This window comes from Oreochromis aureus, linkage group 7, assembly GCF_013358895.1.
Source record: "Oreochromis aureus strain Israel breed Guangdong linkage group 7, ZZ_aureus, whole genome shotgun sequence".
NCBI classification, from domain to species: Eukaryota; Metazoa; Chordata; class Actinopteri; order Cichliformes; family Cichlidae; genus Oreochromis; species Oreochromis aureus.
This window is the reverse complement of record NC_052948.1, coordinates 62194623-62206288: the sequence shown is the minus strand read 5'-3', so window position 1 is coordinate 62206288 and position 11666 is coordinate 62194623. Positions and strand designations below refer to the sequence as shown.

Sequence of the window (11666 nt, the reverse complement as noted above, 5' to 3'; positions counted from 1 at the left end):
ACTGTCTGCATGTTGATGTTTGAGGCCACTGACGTGATTTTGCTTGAGAGCTGCAATCCGATAATGAAAGACGCCACCACTTGGTTTACGTTGATTCCTTTTGTATTTGCCCACTGCAAACTTAAACTTTCACCCCAAGAAGACAGTTTTAGTCTCAAGAGGCTTTATCTCCCCGAGGCAGTGTGGTATATAAAGTGTTTTTAATGATGTGCCTGGTTAAACAAACACCACAAACAGCTCTACCTTGTGGTACAAATTGGAACTACATGAAAGTACAGCCCAATCCTCACTTGGCTTGAGCTGCTGTCTCTTCCAACACCACACACAGATGTTTTAGACACAGCGGTTTCTTAAGATGAGAACTTTTAACCTTTTAAATTGAAATTGGGATATATTTTTTTTAAGTTTAAAAAAGAAAATGAGCTGAAGACCTGCAAACGGATGTGAAAACAAAGAAAAATTTTACCATAATTACCTAAAAAAAATAGTAAACTTATTTCCTAAATGTAAGGGTCTGTTTAGAAAACATTTTAACCTTACTTATTGACGCCACACAAATATCACTTCAGAAACCAAAATCCATTTTTAACAATTCTCAATTTTTCCATACTATAAAAGCAGACAGCGCAAAGAAAATGAGTCCTACAAGCTCACCAAGCGTGAGTATCTTTTTGGAGTAACTGGCACTGGTAAAAAGAATATTTCATATATGCAATCACAGTGATTATGGGCTCTGTCACAGAAGATACAAGGACACCCGCTCTGGCTCCTGTTCATTTACATCCAGATGTCAGGCACACAAATACCTCACTGCAGAAACAAACATCTGTCTTGCTTGGAATCAAACATTTCCTCAAAGTTCATATGGATGCACAAAAAAAAAAAAAGCACTAAATATTTTAGTGCTGGTCTCAAGTATTACCACGTGTACAGATATTACATTTCACAATGTAAACTCTGGTTGAGCTGGATTTGAAATAAAGAGACAGTGGAGTAGAAACCTTGCAGACTTTATTATTATTATTATTAACAAACTGTCCAATTTTTCATCTGTACAACAACAACAAAAGAAAAAAAAGTGGACAAAGAAAACAAACCAATCAGGAGCTCAATGGATTCAAACAAACAAGAGAGTTTTACAAAAAGATCTTTATCGTTACAACACAGACCGCACAGCTTCCCGCTCCTTCACACGGTTAAATACGCCCACACGTCACCCTCTGTTGGGTGCAACAGGTCGTCTGGGATGTCCTGTACAGCGGGACGGCGGTTAGGCACACTTTGATTTAAAAACAAACAAACAAAAATCTGATGGAAAAAAGGCATTTCAATGAAGCAGAACGTCTCATTTACAAGCAGGGAGGGCAGCGCTCGCATGCCAAGCTTCAACAGTTAGAAAGAAGGGGAACGGTACACGTAGTTTACAGTAAGTTATTGTCACTCAGTATCGTACACGTACACGTGATCGGCTCACGCAGGGAGAGGAGAGGCCCTCGATTTAGTGTTTGCTCACACGGGTTTATATGAGACTGAACGCCTCCTCCAGGATCGACCTGCAGGCTGAGCGTCGCAAACACACCCTCCGAGCAATCCGTCCTCTTCTACAGAACCACAGACCATATATAAAAACTGGATGCAGCCACCATGATGTCACTTTTGTTTTCTGGCATGTTGAAATATCAAGTGTTTTTGCTTTTTCAGAGGCAGAAGTGACCGTATCTGAACGAGAGGGGAGAGTTATAAACCGTGTGGGTGTGCATAGCCTGCCAGTTAGTGTTAAAGGTAACATTTGTAACACTTTCACCACCAGGGGGCAGAATTCTACCAGGGGGTGTACTGAAATGTTTCTGCCTTCCCTTAAGAGACTAAGAACATGTTCTTAATCTCTTGCCTTGTTGCACCATCTTGTGGTAAAAACTGGTATGCGCCTGGCAATATCTCGTGTTTTGTTTCATGCTGTTGAGACAAGTAACTTTACAGTAACAGATTAATTAGTGGCAAGTAACAAGCGAAAAAATAAAGACAACACCACGATTACTAAAGCAGAGACTTGTTGGACGGTTTGTTAGGAGAATTAACTGCACACCAAAGCCATATTCATTATCATCATCATCATCATCATCGGAAAAGACACCCGAAACATTCCAGAGCTCAGTGATTCCAATTAGTTGCCAGTGTTGGCACACCCTCAAAGCACCCACACTCCTAACTTTAAGTCTTCACAAAGTCGGACCAGGTGAGCTATGAATGAATTTACCCCGTGTGCAGTTGTGAAAGAGAAACCATCTACAGAGACCAAAATGATTTTTGTAACAAGCTTTTTTATTTCTGTGTTAACCTTGAACATTTTGACCTGGGAGTCTAGGCGACTGACTGATGCTGGAGTCGGCCTCAAGTGGACATTGGCGGAACTGCATTTTGCTGCTCGACACTGCCTCAGGTGAACCTACACAACTTCTATTGAACTGATGGATGTTCATGTTAAAATTTCTAATGTTTCTAATAATGAGGCCAGTGTATGTACAATAACTGGAAAGCTCGGGCTTCAGACTGCTCTAGATCCTGGATGTGTATGATGTCATAGAGAGGATATCCTTAATATGGTCATCTCAGGCACAGAAGCCTCACCCCATCTGCTCCTCAGACCTCTTGCTTAGGAGAAACAGTCAACCAGTAGGAAGCAAATAAAGATTATTTGTCAAGCCCAAGAATAAAAACACGGAGCTGGAAGCATGCAGCATTTCAAAATCTGCACTGTCCCAACGTGAAAATCCACCAGCTCCTGGAGGAGTTCGACACCTGGAGGTGTTCACACCTTTGCTGCCTCCCCCCCCGCCCCTGCCTCTCCTCTCCCTGCTCCCACCCCCACTGCAGGAAGAAGATAGTCTCGCTGGAGAAAAGGCAACCAGAGAACATTCAAATCATAGATGGAAAAAAAAAAAAAAAAAAAATTAGTAAACAAATAAATAAGGCTATGACAAAACAATATATTTATAGATATAAAAAAAGAACGAAAAATGTGCAATGATTCCAGTATCATCTTTACACAAAAATGTTCACATCTCTATAGTAATCTAGAATTGTTTGTTTTTTGTCTTTATTTTTTTCCTGCATTACTTCTCAGCTTTTTCGTACCAACCAGCACAAAACCGACAGCCACTCTGCGCGGCGATGGGCAGCAATCAAAACGTCTGGTTTCCACCCCAGTCTGAGCAGAGTCTGATGTTTAAAAAAAAAAAAAAAAAAAAAGATCCCACCCAAGATGGCAATGATGGGAGGTGGACACACACGGTGCATTTATGACACAGGCTGGGGAAAATAAGACACCGGATTGCTGAAGTTTCTCCTTCATCTGGAGAAAAACAAAAACAAAAAAAACAAGTAAAATAACCACAAGTGATTCCGGTTGTAGCGAGCCGGCCAAAGTGTGTGAGGTGCAACTCTGTGTGTCCCCACCCTCGCCTCTTTATCTGTGGCTCGGTCGAGGGCTGGCTGGCACCGCCCACTTGGCAGTCCCTTGGCGATAAAATCTAATATGAATCAGCACAAAAAAAGGAGGAGGAAAAAAAAAAAGGTGTAACAAACTCCAAAAACCTGTTTAAGCAGAAGGAGAAAAAGAATCTGGCGGCATAAAGACAGTTTGGATCTCACACACACCTTCACAGCAACACACACTCGCAACTCACACACACACACACACACCTTCACAGCAACACACACTCTTATCAATAAAATACTGGAGTCATTAAACTGCTCTATTACACATGAGCATTTACCCACCCTGCATTCTACACATTTACACCTATGCATTTCATTTTTTCCCACCACCTTGACTTCTAACCGTTGACCTCTGACCCTACATCCTTACCGATTCCCCTACCTATCCTTGCCCCCTTAAACCAACAGCAAAAAGAGAAAGAGTTAAAAAACAAACAAAAAAAACTCCAGATATATCAGATAAGAACGTGTGGAAATCTCTGAATGACAGCTCAGGATGAGAAAGAAAAAGAAAAAGCTCAGGTGGAGGGAATTGCTGATCATGCCCGGTTCCACTGTAGGATTGTGGGTAATGTCATTCCCACATAGATGCCCCCAGCTGTCATGTGAGAGAGGGTGAAAAAGCTTGTAGAAGGAAAGTAAAGATGATGCGGTGGACTTTAAGGAGCATCAGGGGGTAAATGGCGAGGAGGTCCTTTTCAGTTGCGGTCGTTTCTTATGTCCTGACCCCAGAGGGGGCGGAGTCTACCTGTCCTTCAGCTCCTGAGTGACTCGCTTGGTGAACCTGCCGCAGAGCAGCCCCATCATGAAGAGCAGCGCCACACCGGCACAGATCACAGTCAGGATGTAGTTCTTGGACGGCGACGTCATCACCTGCATGGCCAAGTCCCCAAGTCCCTCAGCAGGCGCCACCTGGTGGGCGGCAGAGAGAAAGACAACGTTCATTTAAAAGCCAGGAAAAATAAAAGCACCTTTGAACTTCTGTGCAAATTACTTATTCAAAAATATTTCAATAAAAAATGAAAATGTGTTCAATTGCCCAATTATAAAGTAAAAGCATGTTGAATCAATTTCAAAATATAAGTCTCTTAAAACTGACTTAAAAAGGTCAAAGGCGACAACTTCAGGTTTAACTTGTGTTTTCAGGTTTAAACCTAAAGCTGGTTTTAACGACCACTACCATGGCAACTTATGCTGCAGACCTAACTTACTCTGGATAAGGGAATGTTGACAATAACAGAGCAAGACACACAAAATCACCACCAGTCAGAGGTCTGGAAAATAGCACCCCCACTCTTGGAAGATCCTGTGATAGATTAAGTGAAGCCAAATCATGTAACGCGATCCTGGTTATGCTGAACTTGATTGATAGCACCTGCAGAGGGGCCTGCAGACCTCCGCCCTCCTCAAATGTGTTTACGTGTGTCACAGGTGTTTCCCTGCTCGGTGCATGTACCTTGGCAGCGTAGCTCCACATATCAATGCGATCCTGAAGTCTCTTCTTGCACTCGGGCTGCAGACGAATACGTTTGTCCTGCAGCGCTTCCATCAGGCACGACATTTCTAATGTGATACAAAACTTCCATTAGATATAAATAAACGTAAAGACAAACAGGACTTAAAAAGGTTCTTGGACCTGTGAAAGATTTGGACGTGGATTGTAGTTTATGTGTTTTGCAGAAGAAGCAGTTTGTTTGCGCTACCTTTTTCTCTGCATGATTAAAAATAAATAAAACAACATTAATTTTGCTGACTCCTGCAATGCAAAGTTTGCCCTTCTTTTGTTCTGACGACCTCCGAATAGCAGCCAGTCACGGAAATAAAAACTGTGACGTTTGTTTTTCATGTCTAAGTCACATGACTTCTGAGTGAGTTTGACTTACGGCGTCCTTTGCCGGGTGGGATGGCAGCACAGTGGTGTTTGATGTCCAGAGCGCAGGCCGTGTGAAGGACGGGGTCGACGTAGATGTCCGCCTTACTCTCCTTCAGCATGTTCAACACCTCCTGCGGGGTCAGAGTAGGAGAGGAGGGAGGGGGTGAGGAGGAGCAGAAATGTGTTGTTTGAAGAGCTTCTAGAAAGAAAGGATCATGAGAGTTGATTCTGTAGTGCAATTCCTCCTTTTCTTTATAAAAGATTCATTTAAACATTGATGCCAGAAAAGAGCCACAGTTACATCACTAACTCAAAGAGGTGCGCTTGATTTCTATTATAAGAATAAAAGTTCGGAAATGAAAATGAAACCATAAAAGAGACGATTACTTTGCATCTACCGCTGGAAGCTGAACCTGAAATCCAAATAATGGTCTGTTTGTCTGAGTGGTCAGTGAAGGCAGCGGTGAGCTTGTTTTACCTTCTTACATCCTTCCTTCTTGAGCTTCAGCAGGTTGATTTTTAGACATTCCTCCACCTGTCCTGTCTGCTCCTGAGCTGCTGCCTCCTCTGTACACAGACTGGAGATCTGCAAACACACAATAATCAATAAAAAGCCATTAATGCTGTCAGAGCCCCTCTGAGCTCCTGCCTGCTCACTGCGAGTCACATTCTGAATTCTCAGCATCTTTTCAATAATCCATATTTTTAAACTCTGATATTTCTCTCTTAAACCTGTTGCCTCAGTCACGTTCCAGTCATCGTTTATTCGACATCTTCTGACAGAACGAAGCGTAGGAGCGGCACATGTGCATAAAAGAGATTCATATTTTTACTCTTTGTGTTCAATTTTAGCACTTATGTTGTTTTCATGAAACTATTTGGCTGCTTTTTACTCCCAAGACTTGCATGCATGCCTTCAAATGTAAAGGTGCACAGGAAGGTCACATCCATGTTTCCCCCTCTAAATGATCCAAAAGAACCCAGGAGCAGGTAGAACCTGAACTACCGCTGATATCTGTGTAGTAATTATTACCAAGCAGCTGGCACCTCCTGCTGGAGACATGACTACATCACAGTGAATGTCAGCTGATTCCAGCTTTTTATTCCTAAATATTTACCAATAAAAATAATTATGACGTCTGTGCGCTGACATAAAATGAAAACCTGAGTTAGGATGGAGTGATGGGAAGAATAAACCGTGTGCGTGTGTGAAAGTGAAGAGCAGCAAACCTCTTCTGCACATTGGATCTGCAGCTGAGGGTCCAGTCTGTAGTCCAACGCCGACTCCTGCAGGATGACCCGGATCTGATCCTCGCAGTCAGGAGACAAACGCTGCCCCCCACACACACACAAATAAACTTTTATTCCACAAATAACTCATTCACCATCTACAGGCAGACTCACCAACACTTCTCATCTTATTATGATTAATTAAAAGTTGTGTGTATAGAGTGCAACACTCCATAGCTGGTGCTTCTTTTCTATGTAAATGAAGTCTGCTCTTGTTGAGCTTGCAGATCGGGGGTTGCTCAAATTAAACATGTCTGAAGTTTCAAATAAATTATTCAGCAGCCAGAAGCTCCGAGTCTTTTGTCTTCTCTGGGATCTTAATGATCTCAGACAATCAGGACATGTCAGAAATAATGTCACAGGCATAGAGGTTCTTCAAACCTTCTGTTTACAATGGGCAACCAATAAGAAGAAAGCTGATTTAAGGCGGAGGGACTTAAACAGCTTTTCTCAATCAGAGGGTGAACTGAGGAGCTGCCTCATTAGAGTCAAAGAATAAAAGTACAGACCTGGAAATGAGCAGAATAACCCCCGACCCAACTATTCTTAGCTGTAAGTGTACGACCAACATCTAACAGATGAAACAAATAAATTACAGTTTCATATTTGTTGAAATAAAATCTGTTTGAACGTTTTTGCTCAGTGAAGCAGCGTCCCGAGAGCCAATAGAAAAACCTGGATGTGAGGTGTGAAACTAAACACTGTGGTTTGGTAAAGTCAGCCGTGGCTCTCACCTGGTCAGCGTATTTAAGTTTAAGGCAGGAGATGACCTGACCCTCCAGCTCGGTTTCATCCTTGGCCTTTTTTAGGATGGAGTCACAGAACTTGGGGATGTCGGCTTTGCAGGCTTTCCTCAGCACCGGGTTCAACCTGTAGTCTGGAAACAAAAGCATAATAGATGAAAATCTGATCTCATACTAACAAGCAAGGCTTCATCTGTTCTCTCACCTCGGCTTATTTAGACTTGAGCTGCTTTATTCTTATTAATTTTTCCCATTTCGTTTAGCTCTCTTTTATTGAATTACTCTACTGTATTTCATCTATAATGTTTTATTAGCGGTGTTTGATATTTTCACTGTTATAATGCAGCAATTCTTGCTCCACTGTGTGCATAGATGCGCACTCACAGCAAGACTGAGAGCAGGAAGGAGAATCCAGAGAGACTATAAAGACTCTCACAATGAGCTGAAATGAGACTGGTGCAAATAATTTAGGTCAAATAAAATAATAATTGGTATTTGTTTTGGCTGTACTGTTTATTCTTTTACTAATAAATGGGAAATCTGTAAATTTAGATTCTTGGAGGTATAACAAAAAAAACAAAAAACATGTAAATGACTGAGTCACAGTCTCCTCTTTGTCTCGTGTTTGATCTCATAGCCCTGTTAAAAGAAACAGTGAGCCTGTGTGTGTGTGTGTGTGTGTGTGTGTGTGTGTGTGTGTGTGTGTGTGTGTGTGTGTGTGTGTGTGTGTGTGTGTGTACGTGTGTACGTGTACCTGTGTTCTGGGTGATCTGTCGCTTGGTTATCATCTGCTTGCATTTGGGATCCATCATCTCGCTGTTCTTGTTCTGCTTCAAACACTGAAGAACGTTCTTCCCATCCGACTCTGTACAGAAGCGCTGAACACAAACAGTTCGTTACATTCGGCTCCATCACAATAACAAACATCAAACACTCGTGGACCCACAATTAAAGAAGCGCCCACACCCCGAGGCCCATTTTTAACCAAAAGAGACCCTGAGGGGCCACTGACACCAGAGGATAAGATAACGAGTCTGTGATATTTCTGGTCATTTGATGAAAAACTGTTTTATTCTTCGTTAAATTACGAAACAGCACAGAGAAGATGGAGGATAAGCGTTCGCGATGGGCACAGACAAACACCATCATAACCCAGAAACAAGATGCTGATGATGAAAAGACTTCAGCTAAGACAACGTCTGAGATGATCCATCCACAACATGAGGTTAGCCATTAACACGCTGCTACATGGTTTGAATTACTCGCTAAGAAATAGTCCTGATCCTAAGATTCATGTCCACAATTCAGAGTGAAGGAAACTGATCTTGTTTTTCTTTTCTTGCTTACTCTGATCATGTTCTTGCAGACTCTCATCAGCTGATAGTCCAGTTCAGAATCAACCATCTCCACCTCCTGCAGCTTGAAGACCTTCTGGTGGCATCGCGGCAAAAGCTGACGCTTGTTCTCCTTCAGACACTCGATAACCTGCAGAGATGAACCCAATAGAGAAATACATGAATAAATAAATCTGTTTTTGTACATTTCAGACTGTTTAAAAATTTTCTTCAACTTCTTACATTCATACATTGAGTTTTACTGATTTCCCAAAAAAGTTAAAGGTAAAATCTACTGGCAGTAAAATTATTTTAGGTTTTAAAGCTGCCGGCTCCTCCTTCATTCATTCAGTGTTAAGGAAACACTTGTCTGCACTGTGGCGGCGGTGGTTAAAGTTTGGTTCTAATATGGTGCACAGAGTGTTTACAGGTTGTTTTTAAATATATCAGAAGGGCGTACGGCAAAGATAATGTTCTAGGTTCAACTCAGGAGGATCCTTCATACTCATTAGCCATCATCTGTGCTGAATTACTGTGGAGAGAGTGAGAGTGTGTGTGTGTGTGTGTGTGCGTGCGTGCGTGCGTGCGTGCTGACCTGTGCATTCCCAAAGGCCACGTTCTGACACAGCTTGTTGATGTCCGTCTTACAGGAGTCGTACAGCTCCGGTTCCAGACGGATGTCCTCTGACTGCAGACGTTTGAGGCAGATTTGGAGAATTTAAAGGAAACACAGACACAACATAAAAACTTTAAAGATATGAAGGATCTCTGCTCGCTTTATGATGCTACTTTTTACTCCAGGATTGGAAAAGTGAATGGAACATAAACTAGATCTGCTCATCTCAGTTTACTTTACTTACATTTCAATACGCATCTACTGACATCAGGGTATCAACGTGTTATTTTATCTTAATGTTTTGGCTTCCTAAGTCTTTGTTCTGCATGTTTTCTATCATTATATATTGCAGTTTTGTTTTCTTAACACTTTTTCCAACCATTACTTTATATTTCATTTCTTTTTAACTGCTTCTAGACCATTTTTCTTCACTTTCTTGTGTCTTATTGGGTTTGTCAGTCATGTGTGATGTGCTGCACAAAAAGGTGTTATAAAACTGCAGCTGCTGTTCCTGTGAACTGGAATCATTTCCACATGCATTCTGATAAAGAAATATATTTTAACTGTTTTTACAAACACGGGTTAAATCTCTTAAATCTCTTTTATAAACTCACAGAAACCAAGCATGTTTAGCCTAAAAATAAAGGTTCTAAAATCATTTCTTTTAACATCATGTTGGGCTGTTTCATACGTTTCTGGGCGGTATCTCGCTAACTGACAGCAAACCTGAGGACGTTACACTGCCCGACTGTGACAGAGAGCAAGCGAACATACCATCTCCACCTCCTCCACCCGCAGCTGTTTACGACACTTGACAGACACTCGCTGCTCCTTGGCGTCCTGCAGGGTGTCGTTTCTCACGGTGGTGCTGAGGCAGATCACGACGTCCACCCTGACAACGACAGGAAGTCACAGGTTCACCCGACCAGTCGGATTCAGTATTAACAACACAGGACGACACGACGCAGTGCGAGCGAAACTTTGGCCATGCTTCATATTAATCGCCACCTACTAGAGCAGCAGATGAGAAAAAAGTAAGGAAAAGAAGAAAGTGTCCAATTTAAAGTTTTAATTTGTTAAAAAAAAAAAAAAAAAAAAAAAAAAAAAAAGAAGTAGAGAGATCTGTCTTAGAATAAACTGCAGAGTAACAGCGAAGCTTGATTAAGCAAATTACACCAAATACGTTTTTGGGGGAAACCACAGCTGGACAGACAGAGTGGAGTTTAGTGGCCAGCATGGGTGTGAATTTGTCCAACCCAAAGCTTTCACACCAAGTTACAGCTACATGTTGTAGGTGTGTACTGTCACCAGGGGGCAGTGTCAACACATTTAGAACAACAGTTGGTAAAGTGGGCTTCAACAGCTTCAAAGTGAAACAGAGGGGTAAATAATTAGTTGTCCACTGCAGCTGCTGCCTGTACGTCTCTTACTGCTTCTTTCATCTTTAAAAAGGTGCAGTCGGTCATTTTCTGAGTTCATTTAATAGGAAAAATATACATTAATGTCCAATTCCAAGTGTCCAAGATCCACCGATCTTACATACACTCGTTCTACAGCCTCCTCCAGAGTGAATAGACAGCAGTTGATGTAAACAGCGAACTGGCAGCCAGCACTCACTACAGATGAATGGCAGCCAAAGCTATTTGTCCTAGAGCAGCCACCGTAACTAGACTACGCACTTCAATCGGGAAGACTAAGATAGCAGAGTTCAGTTAGCTGCAATCTGCAATCTGACATCTAGTGGTGAAATTTTCCCCCCTCGGTGAACTTCCTGTTGAAGCCCACTTTTCAACCTATATTGTATGTAGAAAAAAAAACAGACCTATGCAACAGACACTGAAGTGGGTCTGCAAATCCAGCACTATGTTCAGATTATCCTGTCTAAAACCCATCTTTCAATATTAACTGCAAACCCCTGCTGGCCTGCAGCATGTCTGCCATGTGACAGAGGTGAGAAGATCCAGTGAGCAACAGACTGCTTGAGAGACCCTCAGTGATGTGAAGACAAACTGCAGGAAACCAGTAAAGATCTATCCACAGGTTCACACTTGCAAACCTTAAAGGCTCTTTTTTCATCATCATGACTTGAGCATTATGATTTATCACAAAAGCAAAAGCTTTGGAGCAAAAAAAGTAACCAAAACCAGAAGTGGCAATAAAATCCAGCTGACAGCATAAACATACGTCACTGTATTTAGTTTTCACAGACATCAAATGGACGTGAGTATCATCATCACCACAAGACACCAAATAGACCATAACTAATTATGCAATGCAGTTAAATGGCTCCAATGCATAGAATAAAGATCTCT

General features: G+C 41.9%; 1 protein-coding gene across 5 annotated transcripts in view; it reads right to left on the bottom strand.

Annotated features, from left to right (window-relative positions):
* Positions 1–1009: 1009 nt before the first annotated feature.
* LOC116325248 (Golgi apparatus protein 1-like) overlaps positions 1010–11666 on the bottom strand; it is a 36447-nt gene continuing 25790 nt past the window's right edge. For 2 of the 5 annotated variants that reach the window (XM_039615053.1, XM_039615054.1), the window contains 11 exons: positions 10129–10246; positions 9334–9426; positions 8752–8889; positions 8159–8282; positions 7396–7538; positions 6602–6703; positions 5850–5957; positions 5382–5502; positions 4955–5061; positions 4247–4410; positions 1010–3530 (listed from right to left, as the gene is read on the bottom strand). In XM_039615053.1, the coding sequence (XP_039470987.1) occupies positions 3467–3530; positions 4247–4410; positions 4955–5061; positions 5382–5502; positions 5850–5957; positions 6602–6703; positions 7396–7538; positions 8159–8282; positions 8752–8889; positions 9334–9426; positions 10129–10246 (1282 nt within the window). In that variant the 3' untranslated portion in view covers positions 1010–3466. Of the gene's footprint in view, positions 4411–4954; positions 5062–5381; positions 5503–5849; positions 5958–6601; positions 6704–7395; positions 7539–8158; positions 8283–8751; positions 8890–9333; positions 9427–10128; positions 10247–11666 lie in introns of all 5 variants that reach the window. The other 3 variants (XM_031746084.2, XR_005613820.1, XM_031746086.2) reach the window with 3 other exon arrangements.